The sequence below is a fragment of the Pygocentrus nattereri genome, chromosome 3 (genome assembly GCF_015220715.1).
Source record: "Pygocentrus nattereri isolate fPygNat1 chromosome 3, fPygNat1.pri, whole genome shotgun sequence".
Taxonomy (NCBI): domain Eukaryota; kingdom Metazoa; phylum Chordata; class Actinopteri; order Characiformes; family Serrasalmidae; genus Pygocentrus; species Pygocentrus nattereri.
The window spans coordinates 42,622,718-42,647,055 of NC_051213.1; the positions used below are offsets into that span (position 1 = coordinate 42,622,718).

General features: G+C 40.3%; 1 protein-coding gene across 2 annotated transcripts in view; it reads left to right on the forward strand.

Moving 5' to 3' along the window:
- snx27b (sorting nexin 27b) overlaps nt 1–20,018 on the forward strand; it is a 37,083-nt gene extending 17,065 nt beyond the window's left edge. The window contains exons 5-13 of one of the 2 annotated variants that reach the window (XM_017702022.2): nt 700–804; nt 4,841–4,919; nt 6,003–6,166; nt 6,298–6,387; nt 7,771–7,920; nt 9,463–9,591; nt 9,683–9,742; nt 11,263–11,311; nt 13,388–20,018. In XM_017702022.2, coding sequence (XP_017557511.1) covers nt 700–804; nt 4,841–4,919; nt 6,003–6,166; nt 6,298–6,387; nt 7,771–7,920; nt 9,463–9,591; nt 9,683–9,742; nt 11,263–11,311; nt 13,388–13,455 — 894 coding nt within the window. In that variant the 3' untranslated portion in view covers nt 13,456–20,018. Of the gene's footprint in view, nt 1–699; nt 805–4,840; nt 4,920–6,002; nt 6,167–6,297; nt 6,388–7,770; nt 7,921–9,462; nt 9,592–9,682; nt 9,743–11,262; nt 11,326–13,387 lie in introns of both variants that reach the window. The other variant, XM_017702023.2, reaches the window with a different exon arrangement.
- The last annotated feature ends 4,320 nt before the right edge of the window (nt 20,019–24,338 follow it).

A 24,338-nucleotide genomic window follows, 5' to 3' on the forward strand; every position in this document is an offset into this window, starting at 1 on the left:
CAAAGCCTTGATTTTTAGAATAAATGTAAATGTAATTGTGTCAGCACAGCTGGGAAATCCAATATCCAGAACTCATTAAATGGTGATAACATGTACAAAGAGAAAAGGCTAAAATTGAACCTTGAGGGACTCATGTTACTTTTTTTTTTTTTTTTGATAAGTGATTTTTCTCACTAAAACCAAGGGCTGTCTTTTCATTAAATAGGATTTAAAACCGTGCCTGAGAGGCCCACCCACTTTCAGGATGGTGTATCAGAGTCTTTTAATTTAGCCTAATTTAGTCCTAAGCTCCAAAAAGATGAAAAGGATTGGGTGCATCAGCCTTACTCTGTACTATGGTTGAAACAAAAATCTGACTGAAATTTCTCAAATAATTGATTTGCTATTAGATACTGGATGCATTCATTGTTTGAAAATAACCATTCTCTCTAAAGCTTACTTTAAAAAATGAAAGGTTTGAAATGGGTCTAAAACTGAACACATCAGCATCCATGCTAATCTTTTTGAAAAACCTATATTCGCTCCCTCTGTGAAGGCGTTTGTTTTTTGTTTTTTGTTCCTTTCTCCCGAACTCTCTGATCATTCTCTCTCTCTATCTCTCTCTCTCATGCTCGCTCTCTCTCTCTCTCATGCTCGCTCTCTCTCTCTCTCTCTCTCTCTCTCTCATGCTTGCTCTCTCTTGCGCTCTATCTCTCTCAGAACTATAATGGAGTCTCTGATGTGGAATTGAGGATAGCCATGCCAGACAAAACCACAGTAACCGTCCGAGTGCGGAAGAATTGCACTACAGACCAGGTCTATCAGGTACTGTATAGATCAGCACAACACTGCACAAACCATTTTCACCCGTTGCTGTTACCATACATTGAGTTCCCATTTTATTTATTATCTGATGCCTGTTCTTGTTGGCCTTTTAATCAGGTGCACCTATGTAGTATATATATTATATATAATTTAGCTGCTCTATTACAGACCTTGTCTGTTAATGTTTGTAGAAGTGTGTCAGGTACATAGATGTTGCTGAGGTTTGTAGTTGGTTTGGTGGTTGGTTAGTGTAGTGGTTAACACCTCTGCCTTCTACGCTGTAGACTGGGGTTCAATCCCCACCTGGGTAAGCTCCCTACACTAAACCAATAAGAGTCCTTGGGCAAGACTCCTAACACCACCTTCGCCTACCTGTGTATAAATGATCAAACTGTAAGTCGCTCTGGATAAGAGCGTCTGCCAAATGCCGTAAATGTAAATGTACACACTGTTAAGTCTCACTGCCCAGTTCATTAGAAACCCACTCCCTTGTAGCTCCATCTTGCTTGTGATCAGCTAGAGACTAAACCCATTTGTTGATGCATAATTTGCTATAGCCATTCTCTAGCCAGTGGTATAAGCCAAACTGGCTTACCAGTCAGCTTCCTACATCATTTACAATGTATCATTTAAATCCAGCCTATAAATCAGTTCATTTGTCTCTGGCTAAATATTTATATCTAATGGCTAGATTCGCTTTAGCCAACAGATACTATGGCTGGTTGCTCAAAATAAGCTGAATATGAAATACTACAGCTTCGATATATATATACATAGTTACATAATCCTACTGCCAATGTAATCTTACTTGATTTAATTGAGAACAAAATTATGTATAAAGCAGTTTTTGTATTTATACCTACTGCAAATACTGCTGTTTTTATTTTCATTTATTATTATTAGTGTTATTATTAGTAGTAATAGTAGTTGTAGGAGTGGCTGCAGTTTGTGTTTACATAAGAATTTTTACATAAGAATGGGAAATAAACGTTGATTACACCAAGTAGAGTAGCACATAAAAATGAGCATGTTATGCAGTTAAAATTCAAGTTTGGTCAGTTTCCATTAAACCAGCAACAGATGGGCTGCAGTCTGTACAGTCCCTAAAGCCGGGGTCACACTACATGACTTTTACTCTGATTTTAGATTCAGATTCAGATTCCTTTATTGATGCCAGGGGGAAATTGCAGTTGTTACAGTTGCAGCCATTTATATAAAAGAATAACACTTTAATAATTTAAAACAATATAGAGAAATTTGCAGTATGTACACAAGATTTAAGTACTTATGAATACAGTAAAGTGGCGGTGATTGTGATAATAAATATGAAACATCTGGTATAAAGCAGTTCAACTATTTAAATGATTTAAATTAAAATAGTGTCCCTCTGAGTTATTGCACACACAATTGTTGTTATTGCACATATGAACAGTTTGGTATTGAGTTTTGTGAATCACACACCAAGGGAAGAGTTATAGAGTTTGATGGCCACAGGTAAGAATGACCTCCCCTGGTGCTCTGTGGTGCATTTTTGGTACGATGAGTCTTGCACTGAATGAGCTCCTGTGTCCATAATGGCCTGCAGCTTAGACAGCGTCCTCCTCTCCGACACGGCCGTCAGCGAGTCCAGCTCCAGACCCACAACATCACCGGCCTTGAGGATCAATTTGTTGAGTCTGTTGGCGTCTGCCACCCTCAGCCTGCTTCCCCAGCATGCAACAGCATAGAGGATAGCACTCGCCACCACAGACTCATAGAAGATCCTGAGCATAGTCCGGCAGATGTTGAAGGACCTCAGGCGCCTCAGAAAATAGAGACGACTTTGGCCCTTCCTGTAGAGGGCGTCAGTGTTCTTAGCCCAGCCCAGTTTATTGTCAATATACACACCCAGAAATCTGTAATCCTCCACAGTGACCCCCCTGATGGACACAGGGGTCACCGGTGCCTTGTGGCCCAGTGTTGCTGACCACTCTGTCCGACACACAGTGCTGCAGGCGTACATACTGTGGTCTGCCAGTCAAGTAGTCAACAATCCAGGACACAAGGGGGGCATCTACTTGCATCACTGTTAGCTTATCACCCAGAGGAGCAGGCCAGACGGTGTTAAATGCACTGGAGAAGTCAAAAAACATGACCCTCACATAGCTGGCTTGAGCACATAGCACGGTTGAGCAGGTAGATGATGGCATCTTCAACTCCCAGGTGGGGCTGATAGGCAAACTGGAGGGGATCTAGAAAAGGCTGGACTATGGGTCAGAGCTGATCCAAGACGAGCCTCTCCATGGTCTTCACGACATGAGACGTCAGTGCCACTGGCTGTAGTCCTTGGCGTCACTGGGTCGTGGCGTCTTTGGAACAGGAACAATGCAGGATGTCTTCCACATCATGGGGACCCTCTGGAGACTCAGGCTCATGTTGAAGACATGTTGAAGTACTCCACAAAGCTGGGCGGCACAGGCTTTAAGCACCCTGGGTGGAACCCCATCAGGGCCTGCAGCCTTGTTTGTGTGGAGTCTCTTCAGTTGTCTTCTCACCTGGTCAGCAGTGAGCCTCACTGTAGAGGTGATGGGTGGGGGAGGGATGGAGGTGTGAGAGAGGCTGTCACGAAAGGGGGGCAAGGAGTCAGGCTGGGGGGGACAGAGCCTGCCGTGTCAAATCTGTTAAAGAACAGATTTAGCTTGTTGGTCCCGTCCACACTGACCTCTACTCCTCCGTTGTTGCTGGACCTGAAGCTGGTGATGGTCCTCTTCCATTCCAGACCTCCCTCATGTTGTTCTGCTGGAGTTTCCACTCCAGCTTCCTCCTATATTTGTCCTTCGCTTCCTTGATAGCTGTCTTCAGTTCCCTCTGGATCGTTCTCACCTCCACTCTTTCTCCAGCTCTGAAGGCCCTCTTCTTCTTGTTGAGGAGAGCCTTAATGTCCTTTGTTACCCACGGCTTGTTGTTTGCGTAACATTTAACAGTCCTGGTTGGGACAGTGGAGTGCACACAGAAGTTAATGTAGTCCGTGATGCACTCTGTGAGCCCGTCGATGTCCTCTCCGTGCGGCTCACAGAGTGCTGACCAATCAATAGCCTCGAAGCAATCCTGCAGTGCCTCGTATGTCTCCTCAGACCACCTACTCACTGTCCGCGTGGTCACAGGCTGACATCTTTACCAGCAGCACATAACAGGAGCTGAGGTGTACCAAGTTGTGGTCTGACCTACCCAGAGGGGGGAGGGGGGGAGCAGCTGTATGCGTCCTTAACATTAGCATACAGCAGGTCCAGTCTTCTTTCCTCTCTGGTGGGACAGTCCACATATTGAATGAAGTGTGGTAGTGCCTTGGCCATTGCGACATGGTTAAAGTCACCTGATATGGCGATAAAGGCAATCGGGTGTTGCGTTTGGAGACGTGCTGTAGTTGAGTAAATGATGTCACTTGCCGACGTCGGGTTGGCAGAGGGGGGAATGTAGACAGGGGAATTTAGCCCCAATTCTCAGTCTGGCTGAGTCTGTGCTAGTTGGCTCTAGTCTGCAGATTTTTGGGTCAGTCTGAGTCAACAGTTGGAGAAAGAACGAGTCATGTGTGAGGGGCTCAGACTCAGATCTTTGGCCTCTCGATCGTGTTTCAGATCAGTCGAAGTATATCGAACATGTTTGATTTTTTTTTTTTGACCCGACTCTGAGCTTAATCTAGTGTAAACTGGTCAATGACTCAACCTGAACAGACTCCTGCAACGGCCCATGAAAACTGAGAGCGTGAAAGAAAAAAATACAGCAAGTAAACAAAAAAAAAATGGTGAAAAGTCACTCAGGTGTGGAGCAGAAATAAAGTCTGCAGAAACCAGTCAAGTAGTGTGAGATGCCCAGTCTTTTTATAATCTATTAAGACCCTAGGCTTAAATATTTCTTGGGTTATTTGCTATTGCTTAGCTTATCAGGGTGTTTTTGCATCAGTTTCCAGTTGATTTCACATTCATTTTGGCATTATCTGAAGCAACTGAGCTTTATCAACAAAGTGATTTTCTCGGTTTCTCTGTTCTTTGTGTCACAGGCTGTGGTGATGAAGGTCGGGATGGACAGTATTACTGCCAGTTACTTTGCTCTCTTTGAAGTCATTAACCACTCCTTTGGTAAGTGCGTTTCATCTCTGCAGTTCCGAACATAACTATAGTTATTTGATAGTGGATGTCACACAAAAACTGCTTTTTCGGGTTTACACAGGATCTATATTTATAGCTCTGTTATCAGATTTTTAGCTCTCTAGCCCTTAGTGACATTTTTCAGACTGGCCCTGAACAGTAAACAGCTCTGGCAGTCCTCAGTTCAAACAAGCACAGTTCCAACTGTAACTAGTGTTGTTTTTATTGCTGAGCGCTGAAGGCCATGCTTACAGACAATGAGCGTTAACAAGGTCATTGGCAGCAGAGCAACTGCATAATTGTAAACAGTGCAGGAAATTTTAGGCAGTAATGTCAAATCCCAAAGACAGTCACTGTCCTAGTAAAGGATACCGACACTGGATTTGAGTCAAAATGTCCTATGATATATTTAATCTTGTGAGGTAACAATGTAAGTTAAATATAATAATAAGTAGTTTTTCTTTGCTGTGTGGAGATGTTTAACCCCTTATCCCAAATGTAGTTAGTGAAAGAAGACATTTTTGGCTTATGAGGCTAATGTAGCTTGTAATAGAAGCCTACACATAACAGTTAGCATCATGCAAACTACATGCCTAGTTGCCTCAAGTTATTATGGGTTGGTGAAGGGCATTGAAGGGCCTAATATTAGAGTATAATGCTATTTGTCATGTTATACGGTGTTCTTTAACACAGCATTGTATCCCTCAGCCATATCAGTTTGACAGAATTTATCATTGTGTTGTTTACATGGTTTTGTTTATCACAGATCTCTCACTACAGTACCCAGTATGCATTGCGCAAATACAGCATACAGCCATTGGTGGTGTCAAGAATAGCCTCAAATGAATGATTATTCATTAGAGACTATTTACTTCTTCAGCTAGAGAAAATAATTTATTTATTTCTAAGTCATTTTTCTGAGTCATCCCACTGTACAATTTATTAAACCCCCCCTGGTGGTGTTTTGCAGCATGACTGCTTATCACTTTGTCTAGTTCAGTGATTGGAGACACTGTTCCTGGAAAGGTCAGACAAGCAGTGACTTTGTTTCTGTCTTTGTTCTCTCTCTCTCAGTGCGAAAGCTGGCTCCGAACGAGTTCCCTCATAAACTGTATGTGCAGAATTACACATCAGCCATCCCAGGAACCTGCCTAACACTCCGCAAATGGCTCTTCACCACAGAGGAAGAGATACTGCTCAACGACAATGAACTGGCCATCAACTACTGCTTCCACCAGGTGTGTGTGTGGGTGTTGTATGAGGGTTTTTCTTTTTCTCTTCAGATTGTATGTGTAACTCTCTCTCTCTCTCTCTCTCTCTCTCTCTCTCTCTCTCTCTCTCTCTCTCTCTCTCTCTCTCTCTCTCTCAGGCTCTGGACGATGTGAAGAAGGGATTTATTAAAGCAGAAGAAAAATCATACCAGCTCCAGAAACTGGCTGAACAGAGGAAGATTTCTATGGTAAGTCTCAGCGTCTGTGTTAAGATGCAGTCACACAGTAAACGAGTCACATTTGGCAATTAATTCAGTTGTTTCAACTGATAGAGGAAATTCGCTCCCAGTTAGGGGTTGCATAGACTGCTCAACTAGTTAACTGATAAATCCACTAATCGGGACTGTGGGCAGCAGTCAACTTCTTGGGGATAGCATCTTTATTAGTGTAGAAATACTTCACAAATTTAAACCAGTGCTGTTGCAAGCTGTGTAAGACTGCTCTGAAAGACAAGATTGTAAGCCAGACTAGGAAGGTATTGAGAAGCGCAATAGGAAAAGGACATGCAAAACATCCGGTCACAGGCTGTTTAGCGCAACATGCGCAGGTAAAACAAACAAACTGGGATCTCATAAATGTTTTCTGGTTAACTGACTTGGCCTTTATTGTGGCTTATTGGTGAATAGACATATGACGTCTTGCTGCTAGTATTTAGCTGGCTAAACAATCACTTGTTTCCTGTCAAGCAGTGCACAGACCAGAGCTGGTATAGGTTAGATTCTGAATTGTGTGATTTTTAGCATGCAGTTTATATCAGACAGTCTGGGCTTGAGGCTGAAACTTGCTGAAATACAACAAAATACAAACCACAGTATCTCACCGTGGCCAGGGGTCGCAACCCAAATGCTAAGAAGAGCCATTTTGTCCTTTCAACAAAATTCAAACCACCTTGGGAGCCACAACATCTTTACATCTTTGCTGTAAACATGTTTCAGTGTGTGCTATTGTAGTAGTATAGGCTAGAAACATAATGTAAACAAAAATTCTCTGCTTTATCTTTTAGCTGAGCTTTTGGTACTTTTCTCACATTTTGGGGTGGAAACATTTCTGCAAAAGTGGAAGTTTTGTGTAAAATGTCTCTCAACAAGGCTGAGGACAGCTTCTTATTCGAATTTTCCAGTTCCACCTTAAATGGTGCCTGAGGTGCCAGAATGTAACTGCTGCACCGTTTAAGGTGTTTGATGGTTCTCGTTGCAGATTAAACATATTAAGAAACCAGCTGGAGTGATTTATAAATGTAAATGAGCCTCCAAATTATTGATGTTCGTCTTAAATCTTTCTCTTTGCCTTTTCGTTAACTGCTAGCTAGACAAGATTGTTATCCACAGTCCAGCAGTCTTCACACCGACCTTCAAGGTTATTTATCTGTTTATTTTCATCTAAAAATCTAATTCTGCTGTGGAGCCGCAAAACGAAGTAAGAGGCACATGTTGCCAACCCTTGAACTAGGTAAGGAAAATGGTGGGAGGACAGTCTGGTGCGACCGTGGCTTCACTCAGCTACTTGGGTATTAAATTTGGTATTGAATGATACAACTTCTCAACACTCTCTCTTTCTCTCTACCCCTGTAGTATCTGAGCATGGTGAGGTCATGCGAGGGCTATAATGAAATCATCTTTCCGCACTGCGCTTGCGACTCTCGCCGCAAAGGCCACGTTGTCACGGCGATAAGCATCCACCACTTCAAGCTGCATGCCTGCACCGAAGAGGGCACTCTAGAGGTGAGAGAGGGGGAGTGTGTAGTCCTTACAGTTATACTGTGTGTATGTGAGTGCATTAGCAGTATAACGATACACCAAAATTCAGAATTCCAGTGGTGTCTGAATTTGAAACTACGAAAATAAGGAGTAGCTGAAAATCTCGAAGAAAGTTTTAGTTTGTTAGAACATTCGGGAATATAAAAGTATGATGTTTGAATCAAAAGCTGTGCTTTAAAGTGTCTCAGTCTAACACTCTTTCCACAGGCAACATGCTAGTTATGATACAACAATGCAGGGAAAAACAGATTATGCAAAGCAAATAAATAATAATAATAATAATAAAGAGAGAACCAAATCTGTTAAATCATTAAAATGGGGCAGTCTTGGGCTGGAGGTTAGGGAACTGGCCCTGTGACCGGAAGGTTGCTGGTTCAATTCCCAGCACCGGCAGTCCATGACTGAGGTGTCCTTGAGCAAGACACCTAATCCCCAGTTGCTCCCCAGGTGCCGTGGATAGGGCTGCCCACCGCTCCGGGCAAGTGTGCTCACTGCCCCCTAGTGTGTGTGTGTTCACTAGCGTGTATGTGGTGTTTCACTTCACAGATGGGTTAAATGCATTTGTGGGATTAAAAAAGTATAACAAATAGCAATATCTTGAGCTTACAGAATTAGAGAATATTTGATAAGATGTTTGTAAAATGAAATGTTTTGGGGGTAGAAATCCTGAATAGGGTTGGGCAATATGAATATATTCATTGTGGTAACTTACGCCGCAGTAAGTTACACTATACTTTTCTAAACTTATCGTGGATGTCAGGAGCTTCCCAACTACATTTTGTACACTGCATGTCTAAATCGTCACACTGACTAGTAGACTAGATAGACTTGCTTATGTGGTTTCTGACATTGTGTGGTGTACGGTTATATGCATCGTGTTATAAACATCAACCAAAGTAGCCTCGTAGCTCCAGTGTTAAACTAAACACACATTTTAGACACCAAACATGGCTTGGCTGATCAGCACGTTTGAACTACAGGGGAAAATTGTGTATATGTGATTGAGTGAAACAACAGCTTAAACCCACCTAATGACCCACTGCTGGTTCTAGACTTCCATTCCTTGCCCCCACAGAAGTATTTAGACACTTCAAACTTTGCTTAGATAGACTTAAAGTTCTTAGGCTTTTAGCACCCAGTCAGAGTGATGATAGTGGAGAAAGCCTGGAAAAGACTTCCAACCAGACTGCATTAAGTGCACTGTGAGGCACAGAGGTGGAACCATCAAAGTCTGGCTCTGTTTTTATTCCAATGGTGTTGATGAGCTTATTGATGGCTTTGTGAAGTGTATAATGCAAACTTACAGAAGTCTGCAAAGAAACTGAAACTGAAATAATCTGTTTGAAATACGTGCCACTTGGTTTGACATTTTCTTCCCTAATGCTTCCATTTTTGGGTCCACTGTATACATTTCAGTTTCATTATAGTTACTGGCTAAAAACCTTATAACAGAATAAGAAGAATGCAGGTTCAGGGTTAACCACTTTGTGTTTTCTTCACACACAGAATCAAGTGATTGCGTTCGAGTGGGGAGAAATGCAGAGGTGGGACACTGACGAGGAGGGTATGGCTTTCTGTTTTGAGTACGCACGAGGCGAGAAGAAACCACGCTGGGTCAAAATCTTTACTCCATATGTAAGTCTCTCACACCGTCTGGCGCTCAGTCTCGCAAACACGCTCATGTACATGTTGCTCTTTTAACGTTAATAACTTTTCTCATCTCTAGTTTAACTACATGCACGAGTGCTTCGAGAGGGTCTTCTGTGAGCTCAAATGGAGAAAAGAGGTATGTGGCTTTCTTCAAAGGGAAGTGTCACTCTGATATCTGCATAAGCCCTGCTGAAAAAAGCACCCATATTTATGTGAAGCTTGGTGTACATTGTAATGAATAGATATTTCTTATATGGGGAGTGTCACTCATTTCTGAGCATTTTGACCATTTCAGGTGGGGGTTGTGTGCCGATATCTGATGTAGAAACTGGGACTAGATTCACCTAGACCGTGGTCGGCAACCCAAATGTTAAGAAAAGCCATTTTGTCAAGGTTCAACAAAAATTTGGGAGCCACAACATTTCATGCCCATTTTATTAGAGTAATGTTTTTACCGTCTTGACTGTAAATATGTCTGTGTACTAGTATAAGCTAAAAAATATGATATAAACGAAAAAGCACACTGAATTTGCTCTGCTTTAAGCTTTAGTTCAGCTATAGCTGCTTTTCTCACGTCTCTGGCAGAAGATTTTTTTTCTCAGAAGTAGTTTTTTTTTTTGTAAAATTTCTCTCAACATTGGACTTTTTATGAAGCTTTTCATTCACTAGCTGCTTGCTTTAATTTTCCTGTTCCACCTTAAATGTAGATAACTATGTAGCTAACTGTTGCATCATTTAAGGTGGAAAGGGAAAATGCAAACAAGAAGCAGGCGAGCGAGAAGCTGACTTTACATTTGCAAATTTTTGGTGTAGAGTTTCTCAGTGCAGATTAAGCGTATCAGGAAACCAGCCGGAGTCATTATAAATGCAAATAAGTCCATTTGTCTTTAAATTACCAATGTTCGTCTTACACCTCTCCCTTTGATGTTTCGTTAGCTATTAGCTAGGCGAGACTGTTGTCTGTGTTGCTGTGGTGACCAGAAATCTGCGTACCAGTCCTCAAGGTTAAAGGGTGAATTAGCAGTCCAGTGTTTAAGACCTTTTAGTGTTAAAACTGTGTTGGAGCTTAATTTTACTGCAGATTTACCTAAAAATCTAGTTCTGCTGTGGAGCCACAACAGGACAGTAAAAGAGCTACGTGCTGTTGACTCCTGATCTAGACTGTCATTACAGAGAAATATAATATTTATTTGAATTCATAGTATATATGATTCCCGTGTCATCTAGTCTTGTAACCTTGAACACAAACCATCATCATCAAAATGACAACAGTATCATGAACATCACCTTCACCGTGAGGATAACCTGTTATTAAAAAAAAATTATATTAAGAGAACTGATGGGAAAAAAGGAACAGTCAGAGGTTAAAGAGCCTAAAGGAACTTGGCATGTATTATTTAAGACTTTGTGAGCTTTTGCTGTTTGAGTTTAAGGAACGTGACAAAGAACTGACAGTCGTATTTGACAGTTCGCCATTGACAACTAACAATCATATCGGCTAGTAAAGTGTTTTTTAAATGGTGTTCAGTTTTTGACCAGAGTAGAATATATTAGCTGATATTATGTTGTGTATCTTTTGCTCCTTATTATTGGTGTTGGTGACTGTTTTTAAAACAATATAGAGATATGCATTAATTTAGAGCTTTGTGTTTTCAGGTTGAAGAGGAGGCAACAGATAAAGACAATAAGAACTGTAGTAAAGATGGTATGTGTAGTAAGGTAAGGCTCAGCCTTTCTCTTATTTTCATAGTGATCCTCTCTTATAGTTATGAAACTGGCCTTGTTGATAACAATCAGTACAATAGAAATAAAACATTTTGTGTATAATAATCATATTGACAAATTGATTCAGTAAATTCATTTAATTAAGTTGTGCCTGTGAAACACTAGGTGGCAATGCACGTTTGCTCAAGTCTCACCATTCCCTCACAGCACCACAAATCAGCATCAGGGCACCGAGTCTAGCTAACATTTGATAGCACTAGCTATTTTCAGTGTTAAATTATAGAGATAAGTACATAAATGTTTCACAATAGAAAACCTGCCAGAAATTTGCTCTGAATTTAGGTTTTATTTCTACAACCCCAATTCCAATGAAGTTGGGATGTTGTGTAAAACATAAATAAAACAGAATATGATGATTTGCGAATCATTTTCAACCTATATTCAATTGAATACACTACAAAGACAAGATATTTAATGTTCAAACAGAAACTTTTTTGTTTTTTGCCAATATTCACTCATTTTGAATTTGATGCCTGCAACACATTCCAAAGAAGTTGGGACAGGGACAACAAAAGACTGGGAAAGTTGAGGAATGCTCAAAAAACACCTGTTTGGAACATTCCACAGGTGAACAGGTTAATTGGAAACAGGTGAGTGTCATGATTGGGTATAAAGGGAGCATCCCTGAAAGGCTCAGTTGTTCACAAGCAAGGATGGGGTGAGGTTCAAGACTTTGTGAACAACTGTGTGAGCAAATAGTCCAACAGTTTAAGAAAATGTTTCTCAATGTGCAATTGCAAGGAATTTAGGGATTTCATCATCTACAGTCCATAATATCATCAAAAGATTCAGAGAATCTGGAGAAATCTCTGCAAGTAAGCGGCAAGGCAGAAAACCAACACTGAATGCCCGTGACCTTTGATCCCTCAGACGGCGCTGCATTAAAAACCGACATCATTCTGTAATGGATATTACTACATGGGCTCAGGAACACTTCAGAAAACCACTGTCAGTGAACTCAGTTCGTCGCTCCAGCTACATGTGCAAGTTAAAACTCTGCCATGCAAAGCGAAAGCCACATATCAACAACACCCAGAAACGCCGCCGGCTTCTCTGGGCCCGAGCTCATCTGAGATGGACTGACGCAAAGTTGAAAAGTGTCCTGTGGTCTGATGAGTCCACATTTCAAATTGTTTTTGGAAATCATGGATGTCGTGTCCTCTGGGCCAAAGAGGAAAAGGACTGTCTGGATTGTTATCAGCGCAGAGTTCAAAAGCCAGCATCTCTGATGGTGTGGGGGTGTGTTAGTGCCCATGGCATGGGTAACTTGCACATCTGTGAAGGCACCATTAATGCTGAAAGGTACACACAGGTTTTGGAGCAACATCTGCTGCCATCCAAGCAACGTCTTTTTCAGAGACGTCCTGCTTATTTCAGCAAGACAATGCTAAGCCACATTCTGCACGTGTTACAACAGCGTGGCTTCGTAGTAAAAGAGTGCGGGTACTAGACTGGCCTGCCTGCAGTCCAGACCTGTCTCCCATTGAAAATGTAGGAAAGGAAGGAAAGGTGATGTAACACAGTGGTAAACATGCCCCTGTCCCAACTTCTTTGGAATGTGTTGCAGACATCAAATTCAAAATGAGTGAATATTGGCAAAAAACAATAAAGTTTATCCGTTTGAACATTAAATATCTTGTCTTTGTAGTGTATTCAATTGAATATATGTTGAAAAGGATTTGCAAATCATCGTATTCTGTTTATATTTGTTTTACACAACGTCCCAACTTCATTGGAATTGGGTTTGTAGTTAAAATTTCAGTGAAACATGTTTACATCTCATCAAAGTGTTCAAAATGTGTTTTTGTTGTATGTTATCATTTGTGTGGAGTCATATGCAAAATTATAAATACCCCTGGTCAAAATGCATGCTACAGCTTGTAGTAAATAATATATAATTGTGTGTGTGTGTGTGTGTAAAGCTTAGAGAAAAATAAGTTGTGATACCATTTTGTGCCCAGCCCTTTTTAAAGTGTTTGCTTCTCTTCTGTTGCAGAATATCTTCCAACTGTTGAGACACAGAAGGGATGGAGGCACCTGAGACATGAACTCATCGCCCCCTGAAAACACACAATACACACGTACACAAGCACATACACTGACATACACATGCACACCTGAACAGACTCAAAAGAAGACTGGATCAAACCACGTCACGTATGGGTTGACGATTCCAAGAAAGTCTGCCCACTAACACGCAGCACATATTCAAAAGACAACCGAAATAAAAGGAAACAAAAAGAAACCTTTTCAGAACCACAGTACAAACATTGAAACAAGCAAATTGAAGTACTTTTTTCCAGATTTCATCCATTCATCATCTCTAAGTCAAGGCTGGACTGACTTGAATTTTTCTTTCAATGGCAAAAAGCATCGACATGATCGAAAAGAAGACACTGACAAGACTGTACCATAGCCTGGCTGGATTCCGTAAGGATATGTGCGTTGTAATTGGTCGGTGAAACAAGCACTCAAAACTTGATGGCCTCATGACATCAGCCTCTGCGCTGTGAAAGTGACACTCCTAAGAAAGTGACACTCCTAACTCTGCCTCTGAAATCTGATTGGTCCTGGTGACTAATGCATGCAGCCAGCCTCACAAAGAGAGCCAGTCATTCTGGCTGCTTTGGCCTGTGAACATTTCAGCCTCGACTTACGAAGCCTGGAGCCATGTCATGGGAATAAAGTAGCAGAGAGAAAGAAGATGGAGGTGAGCTTAGATATAGCCAGAACCCTCAGTAGTGAGATTAACTACTTCATTCTGACACTAACACACGCATAAACCATGTGGCATCGAATATGAAGAGCCCCCTTAGAATGTTTTAATGTGTTGGCATAAAGTACCGGGACAACGTCAGGAAGGAAGAGTGGCATTCATTCATAAATGTAGATATAACGACACTCCACAGTTTACAAGGACAAGCAGAGCAGATGATAGTGGAAGAGAAATTTGAAAAATTGACAAATGACACGTTACAGGCAGCAAGAATATTTACACTCAAGGTTTTTTCTTTCTTTTTTCTGCTTTGTTTCTCCTATTTAAAGGGGCACTCAGGCCACAAAAAAGATGACCTTTACTTACACCTGTTGTAGACATGCCTACTCAATGCCTACAGTATAGTTTAAAACAAGAGCGCCCCCTCCTGATGATGCGTTGTGAAGGTGGCAAGAAATGAAAAAACTACAGTATCTTTAAAGCTGTTACTTGAGGGCTGTTTGGAATGTGTTTTTCCGTTAGCTGACTAGTTCAGAAAGAAACCAGATAGCTAGAATAACTTCTAAGAAGCCTGTAATTTTTTAGCCTCTGAGATAGCAGGGTTTCTTTATCACCTTGGATGTATGATGCATGCTGGGTATTGTAGTGAGAGAACATTGGCTGAAATGGATAAACACAATACCAAATTGTGAATTCTGTGAAACCAGTGAGGCTGAGGGAAGCAAAGAATACTACATGACGACAGATAAATGCCAGCTGTAGGCTGGAATGCCCCTTTAAGTTTTCTAGGCTATACTCTTCAAGATGGTTCTTCAAGGGTTCTTTAGTAAACAGAATTGTTCTATATAGAACTATGAACAATCAAAGAACCCTCTGCAGGGTTGCATCGTAAAAGAGTTCCTCAGACTGATGGAGAGCGTGCTATAGATGGTTCTATATCAGACCCCCAAGAGTGTTCTTCTATTGTTTCAAGCTTATCAATAGAAGAACCCTTTTGGGTGCAACATAGAACCCTTTTTTAAAAGGTTCTATGTAGAACCATCTATAGCACATTCAGGGAGATTTTTCAGTTTGAAGAATCTTTTCATGATGCAAAGAACTCTTTAATCAAGCAGAGGGTTGTTTGACTGTTCATATTCCTAGACAGAACCATTTCCTTTACTAAAGAACCCTTGAAGCACCGTCCTTTTTAAGAGTTGTATTTTATTTATTTATTTTTCTTATCATGGGCTTCAGTGTGCATTTTTCTGTTTTGTTCTGCTTTTTGTTTTTAAAAAAATTGGACAAATGAGCTGTTAACAGTATTATGAACATGGTCTAAACCTAAAATAGAGTTTTTATTTTTAGAGCGCGGCTGTACAATATTTTTTTTTAAAACTGGCCTAATGCTGCTTTAAAGTTGTCTTGGTTGTATTAGAAAAAGGTGTTTTCCCACCAGGCGACACCACATGACACAGTGCACAATAATTATTTCTTTTTAATTTTGAAGATATTTTACATCAAACAGAATGCGCTGTAATGTGGTGAGATACAACAATATACACTCGTAACCGACACATCAAACCTGCTGATGCACATCTTGCTCACTCTACTCTCTCAGTCTGGACAAATATTATGCAAAAGAGCTGAGTGACAACTAATCAGATTGTTTTTATGTGATAACTGATTGGGTCACACCTGTGGTCAAGCTCCACTTTGAGATTTAAGACTCAAACTGATGATACGATGAAATGATACGATCTTTAAAACCACTGGAACATCATTTTTTTATGTTAATATGTGGCTTCGGGGCTCAGAAGCAGCCTACAACACCTCGATTTAGGGGTCCAACGTGAAAGCGTGTGTTTTAGCAGTGCATCTGCAAGTTGCCAAAAGTTAGCGAAGAAAGTGATGCTGCTCGCTGCAAAAAAAGCAGCGTTAATCTAAACAATGGATGTCTACAGCTGATTTTCTGAAACTAATATCAGTAAGATTTAAAAATTCTAACTTGACAGTATATCAGTCACACAGGTTTTAACTATGCTCAAACTATTTTACAGTTCAGTTCTTTTATTTTTATTTTGAAATCTGGGACTGCCCCCTCCCCCACCCACCCCCATTTCACTTGTCGACTGCCTTCTGGAGTCGGTTGATGTACTGAAGAATTGGCAAAGTTGTGAGGCATTTTCATCATGGCCTGTTAAATAGGCAAGGAGTCCAACAATGGAAAACAATCAGATAACTCTATATAAATATAAATGGTAAACGTACATTTAAAACATGTACAAGTATCCCACATTTTATTTCTGCTACAATTTAGTTCAGAAACGGCAAAAAAACCAAAACCAGTAGATGCCCTCTAGTTAATAAACAATAGCAACCATTTCGTGACCTTCATGCAAATTGGGTGAACAACTGATTTGCACTTGAAAGCAGCATTAGCCAAGCCTCAAAATCAGGGGTCTCAAACTAAAATGACCTGCCAGATGAGAGGCCTCAAAAAAAATGCAGGGAGGGAAAAAAAAAGGAAAAATGGTTCCTCTTAGTATGATTTTTGATCATATAAAGGTCTTTGTGATGTTGTAAAATAATATATGGTATGAATTTTATCTACGTAACATGCGCATCGCACCCAAGCAATTCTGTCAGAACAAACAGCTACTACAAAAAAGTAATATAAAAGTATTGTAGCTGTTATTATAATACTGATTATTAGTCATAATAATATACAATAAATAATATAAACGAATAGTGTTTAATACATATTTTGGTGTTTTTAGTTAAATAATGCACTGAATTTAACAGTAGCATTATACATGACTCTTATTTTGATAGCAGAATGCAAGTGAAGTAATTGTAAGATGTTGCCAAAACAAGCGGTTAAATAAATCCATTCATTTCATAATTCTGATGCGCTGTGTCTACACATTTGTTATGAATCCACGATGGCAGATTAAACTAACCATCAGTCCAAATTAGATTAATAGCCAAGTTATTTAGAGCTTATTTGTAACCATTCCTGCAGAGTTCATGCTTCAAAAGCGTCCTCTTTAATGCAGCACTCTGTTTTTGCTTTTACCAGTGTGAGTATCCTAAGCTGATATTATATAGCTTATGATGGGTAACCAGTCACTGTTTGTGGTTTAAGAAGCAGATCTATAAATATTTAACCACAGAATATTAAATGAATTGGGCCAGATTTTAAGCTACACCAAGTACATTTGGGGAATTTGGAGTCCTCTTTGATGGAAATGTGTAGTTGCATACAACATGCGGAAGAGCATTTTTGAGCAAAGTTGGCTGTGCTTCAGACCCGTTCGCCGAGCGGATGACTCTGATCAGTGTGTTAAAAGAACGTTCAAAGAGAACTCAGTCAAAACTTGGTGGAGAACGTGTCTTCTGAGGCTGTAAATATGTGACGAGCCGTATGAGGCGGTCTCGCAGGCTGGTAGTTTGAGACCCCTGCTCGAGATGGATTAAAAAGGTGGAACAAGTAGCAGTTTTTTATTGTTTTTGGATGATTGTGTGTCTTTTAATGTTCTGTTGTTTTAAGCACTGCCAATGCTGTAAAGCCTGAAGTCTCACACTGGATATATCCAGTGCAGTTATACAACACTAACTTGAGGCATCTTCTGCAATGGGACGTCTTTATATGAGCGTTTGTTTGTCCAGTGTGTGTCCGTCTCTGTTTTGAAGCCATCTTTATTTAAAAATTCATTATTTTGAAGGGGATGCTTTTTATTTTTAGTTCCACAGATGCGTTAAACAAGTGTTTTTCATTGCTTTGTGTGCTTTTTGTTTTGTTTGTCGTAAGTGTGGAATTTTGGGGTTCATTTTCTCAGTGTGAGCCTTAGCTACAGTAGCTAGTTTAACTCACAGAGGTTCCATTGCCTTTCCCCATTACTGCCATTTGTCCTCATTGTATACTTTTTTTTTGTTTGTTTCCTTTAGCGCAGGCGCATAAGAACTGGGTACGACAGCCCAGTGAGGTTTTGCACTTAATAGTATTATCTGTGTGTTTGTGAAACGGAGCGATTGTGGCATCTGCAGTTCTGTTTTCGCTTTTATTTCCACTCAGTCTGAGCTTTTGTGAATCACCTGGTTCATTAACTCAAAAAGAGCAATCTGATTTAACATCTTTTCTTTCTGTTTCAGACAGTGTTTCAGATGCTGCATATCATGTGTTGCCAATCTTTTTTTTTTTTTTTGTCATGTCCTCTAGTTCTCTGGTTTATACAGAGTGATTCAAAGATTCATCCGAATGTAATGTAAAGATAATCCGATATGTAATTATAAAAGTGCTCAAACTGACCACCTCCAGCTGTACGAACAACATCACTCCCTTAGTCAGATTCATCCCATACTCGACTGAGCATGTCGGCTGTTGCTGTACTCACGGCTCTTTCAGTGTGATTTCGGGGATCCTCCAGCAACGTTGAGAGTGGCACATAAACAGAATCCTTAACGTATCCCCACAAAAAAAGTCACACGCCGTGAGATCTGGTGATGCTGGTGACCTTTTTCTTGGAACTGTTGGTAGAAATGACGAATGCTCTAAGCTGTTGGAGGTTCACTTCCTATACTGACAGTCAGAAACTCTATGACCTCCTCTTGCAATTGGTATGTGATTGGTTCCTAGATGGCTCTTGGTTGTAAAAAAATATGGTGCTTTGAATCGGATTAATCTTTTTGAATCACCCTGTATATTGAATATCTCTCCAAAATATCACATTAAAAGATCATTCTACTGACATGTCTTTAGTGTAGTGTTGAAGACCATGGACTGATCATTTTGACACATTTTCCTGCACTGAAGAATCCAAGGAAGTGCTATAAAAATACATCATTTTTATTAACATTTACTGACAGAATTACGCAAAGACTTTTACTGTTATAAGGGCATGTTTACACTTAGCAGGTTCGGTTGCATTGAAATGAACCTGGGTGCAATTGCTCTGTCAGTGCTGTTTATTAGAATCATGGCTTGCGTATCTCAGTACAGGTGAATGCATTGTTATTGTAGTCCATGGTAATCAACCATCTGATATGCAGAAGGAGATTTTTCTTTAAAGAAATCTGGTGCTTGCTAACGTGCAATATCGAAATACACTATATGGCCAACAGTATGTGGATGCCTGTAAATATTGAGTTTTAAGTGGTGTAAAAAATCAAGCACATGCCATGCGGTCTCTATAGGCAAACACATACTGATAAGCTCAGTGACTTTAAATGTGCCACTTAATAGAATGTCCTCTTTGCCACAGGTCAGTTTGTGAAATTTCTACTATGCTAAATCTGCCCCAGTCAACTGTAAGTGCTATGAATATGACATGGAAGCAGGGGGTTAAGTATGGGATGTCCAAGTTCATATAGGTGCGATGATCACCTACTTTTGGCCATATAGTGAATATTGACCGAGTCTGTGTAAAGCATTTGTGGGTCTGTTTCCAATAACAGGAGTCTGTCTATGTCTCAGGCTCTGTCACATGGCAATATCTGTCTTTGTATCATCCTCTTCCTCCTAACCAGCAACATCTTGCTTTCTCTCTCATTCGCACATCAATGCTGTTTCTTGCGTGCGCCCTGCTTGCCCTGGCCGTCAGCTTCTCTCTCCGACTGAAAAAAGCTCTAATTTATTTGAATAAGATATCAGGCAGGATCTTTCCATGTACAGTATTTTCAGTAGCACATGTTTTCAGCTAATCTTCTCAGATGAAGTGCATAGAGCATTAGCAGAGTTGCTCTCACTGACAGAATGCTATTGAACCGAACTAAAATCATGTGCGATACCTTCAGCAAAGCAGAAAGTATCACAGCAATGTTTGAAGAAATGAAATGAATAAACTTTAAAAAAATAAATTTGGTAAAGTTTGGTCACATAGCATTATAATAAATTGTAACATATTCTTTTAAATAAAGCGATTTAACAAGGCCTTGTGTGTTGACTTTCTTTTTTTTTTTAAAGGATGATGTATAGAATGTATACTGCATTTTGGCCCAGTTCTGTTAGTGCTGCTTGCAATGAAATAAAAGAGAACTTTTGGGGTGGTTTTTTGATGTGAAATGCTCCATTTTAGAGTCTGAATTGGTGGTGAACCAGGCGTCAGAAAAGTTTAATGCCTCCCTCGCAGAGAGTTATCGATTGAAATAGTTATAAGCACATTCTGATGCCTGAGACAATGAGGGCGTTAGCGTTAATGATCGGATTATAATCAGATTTCTGCAGTTACCTGATTATTCATATGGTCATGTAAACAGCATTGTTCGATTTCTTAGATCGGGGTAAGGCCTAGATATAAGAGAAAGAGAGCTGGACTTTAGCTATGTAATTGAGTTTGTGTGAATTCTTACTCTGATTTCTTTCACCGTACCAGAAATAAGCAAACGGGTTTTAACACAGCACCCACAAGATGGCAACAAAACACTTTTGGAACGACACTGAAATCAACTACATGCTTGAAAAAACAAATTGCCTGCAAAGCAAAAATCAGATTACTCATATAGATCCGGAGTTTCTAGTTATCTAAATAATCAAGTGCAAGTGAAAGTGTTGATCGGTTTACTGACAAAATCTGAATTTCTGCAATTATCAGATTATTAAGCGCATGTTACCGCCCTGACTGTTTTGAACGTCGTTCAGAAGTAAAATTTTGGCCTAAAATGTCATTTGTCCTTTAATCCATTCAAGGTGGAGAGATATGTGCTGGGCAAAATAGTCCTATAGTCGACGTTTACATACACTATTTCCAAAAGTATTCACTCACCCATCCAAATCATTAAATTCAGGTGTTCCAATCACACAGAGGTATAAAAAAGCACTGCCACTGCACTCTAGAGCAGTGGACACATGTTCTCTAGAGTGACGAATCACGCTTCTCCGTCTGTCAATCCGATGGACAAGTCAGGGTTTGGTGGTTGCCAGGAGAACGGTACTTGTCTGACTGCATTGTGCCAAGTGTAAAGTTTGGTGGAGGGGGGATTATGGTGTGGGGTTGTTTTTCAGGAGTTGGGCTCGGCCCCATAGTTCCAGTGAAAGGAACTCTTAATGCTTCAGCAGACCAAGAGATTTTGGACAACTTCATGCTCCCTTTGTGGGGGCAGTTTGGGGACGACCCCTTCCTGTTCCAACACGACTGCACACCAGTGCACAAAGCAAGGTCCATAAAGACATGGATGAGCGAATTTGATGCAGAAGAACTTGACTGGCCTGCACAGAGTCCTCAACACGATAGAACACCTTTGGGATGAACTAGAGCAGAGACTGCGAGCCAGGCCTTCTTGTAAAACATTAGTGTCTGACCAAATGCACTTCTGGTCAAAAAAACACGCTCCTAAACCTTGTGGAATACCTTCCCAGAAGAGCTGAAGCTGTTATAGCTGCAAAGGGTGGGCCGACATCATATTAAACCCTATGGATTAAGAATGGGATCTCAATTTCAGATGCGTGTATAGGCAGACGAGCGAATACTTTTGGTAATATAAAAGAAGTGTAGGTTTGCTGGTTGTTTTGGATAGTAAATAAAATGGCTATATTTGTGTTGTAGACATTGCAATTCCTGGTTCCATTCAACACCACTGTAAAGAAATCAGAGTCTGCAAGTTTCTCTACAATAAACCATTTCATATCAAACTGCTCTGAATGACTGTTTACATCTCAACGATTGAATTATGCAGAAATCTTTTAAAATCTCAATATATCACTTATATCAATATTTTCTCTATTTTTTTTTATATAGCCTTTTTAATGGCCTGCTGCTATGTTCTTGGTCATTTTATGCCTGTAGAAATATAAACAGTGTCCTGCCATTAGAGCCCTAATGAGAGATATAATGTCAAGATAAGTAAGACTGAGGCCAGAAACAGCCCTTCTCTATTGCTAATTTTTGTTAGCTCCCCTTTGGTAGTTCTAGTGCTATGTGATCACTAAAGCAATTCACATTGACATTTCCTGGCCTGTCTAGATTTGAGACTTTTACATTGAAAACTTGTAAAAACTTTACATGTTTTATTTAAAGCCAATGGATCATGCTGTCGTGCAAAAACCTTGCATCTCCATTTTTGTCATTTACTTTTTTGCATAATTTTAAAAAATCCAGTTACCCTTTGCATTGTGTTAAACTTTCACAATAAGTGTACCAACAGAAAAGGTCCAAGATTACTTGGAGGAATAAAATCATGTTAACTTTCATTAAAACTTAAAAATGTGCGATATATTTTACCTTGTAGCAGTTACGTTGTTGTGACACTTAGAACTGCTGCTGTTTTCCATTTCTAACAACTGACTAAAACCTGGTGAGTCTATGGCTCGTATTCACAGTCAGTGACGTATCTAGAGCTTCCTGAAGGCCTAGAGAAGTGGTCTTTAAGTTTAATAGGTCAAGTTAGAGATAAGCAAATTCCTCAAGCGAAGGTCCGGAACATCATAATGTCTGACTTGCATTACGATTCAGTGTCATATACTGTAAACTGAAGTAGCCTAGTAGGTATATCAACATCTTATACAGTCAACGACTGAATGTCAAATCAAATAAAGTACAACTCCATAATATGTCAACAATATTTGTCAGTTTACTCTTTTTAGAGCATGTCATGTGAAATAACTTCCCTCTGACTCACTTTCTTCTCCAACTGCTGTTTCTCATCCCTCCCCTGTGTGTGCGTCACTCACTCGAGTCTCAGTGCTCATCGTCATGCACAGATCTGATTGGCTGAGTAAGAATGATGATTATATTAAATAAAAAATACTAAAAACAACAGTCTTTTTTATTTTGCAGAAATTGTTAAGCTGCTTCTGATGGCCCAAGAGGCCCTGAGGGTTCCCCACTGGAAAATAACAACAAGTACTGTCCATAGATGCTCTATATTGGCTAGCGTGGCATAGCTGCACACCAAAGAGAGAAAGGAACAACCAGAAAGAAAGACATGTCAAGTACAACCCTAATTCCGTTGAAGTTGGGACGTTGTGTAAAACATAAATAAAAACAGAATACAATGATTTGCAAATCCTTTTCAACCTATATTCAATTGAATACACTACAAAGACAAGATATTTAATGTTCAAACGGATAAACTTTATTGTTTTTTGCAAATATTCACTCATTTTGAATTTGATGCCTGCAACACGTTCCAAAGTTGGGACAGGGGCGTGTTTACCTCTGTGTTACATCACCTTTCCTTTTAACAACACTCAATAAGCATTTGGGAACTGAGGACACTAATTGTTGAAGCTTTGTAGGTGGAATTCTTTCCCATTCTTGCTTGAAGTAGAACTTTTCAGTTGCTCAACAGTCCGGGGTCTCCGTTGTCGTATTTTGCGCTTCATAATGCGCCACACATTTTCAATGGGAGACAGGTCTGGACTGCAGGCAGGCCAGTCTAGTACCCGCACTCTTTTACTAAGAAGCCACGCTGTTGTAACACGTGCAGAATGTGGCTTGGCATTGTCTTGCTGAAATAAGCAGGACGTCCCTGAAAAAGACGTTGCTTGGATGGCAGCATATGTTGCTCCAAAACCTGTATGTACCTTTCAGCAGTAATGGCGCCTTCACAGATGTGCAAGTTACCCATGCCATGGGCACTAACACACCCCCACACCATCAGAGATGCTGGCTTTTGAACTTTGCGCTAATAACAATCCGGACAGTCCTTTTCCTCTTTGGCCCAGAGGACACGACATCCATGATTTCCAAAAACAATTTGAAATGTGGACTCGTCAGACCACAGGACACTTTTCCACTTTGCATCAGTCCATCTCAGATGAGCTCGGGCCCAGAGAAGCTGGCGGCGTTTCTGGGTGTTGTTGATATATGGCTTTCGCTTTGCATGGCAGAGTTTTAACTTGCACTTGTAGATGGAGCGACGAACTGTGTTCACTGACAGTGGTTTTCTGTAGTGTTCCTGAGCCCATGTGGTAATATCCATTACAGAATGATGTCGGTTTTTAATGCAGTGCCGCCTGAGGGATCAAAGGTCACAGGCATTCAATGTTGGTTTTCTGCCTTGCTGTTTACTTGCAGAGATTTCTCCAGATTCTCTGAATCTTTTGATCATATTATGGACTGTAGATGATGAAATCCCTAAATTCCTTGCAATTGCACATTGAGAAACATTTTCTTAAACTGTTGGACTATTTGCTCACACAGTTGTTCACATCCTTGATTGTGAATGACTGAGCCTTTCAGGGACTCTCCCTTTATACCCAGTCATGACACTCACCTGTTTCCAATTAACCTGTTCACCTGTGGAATGTTCC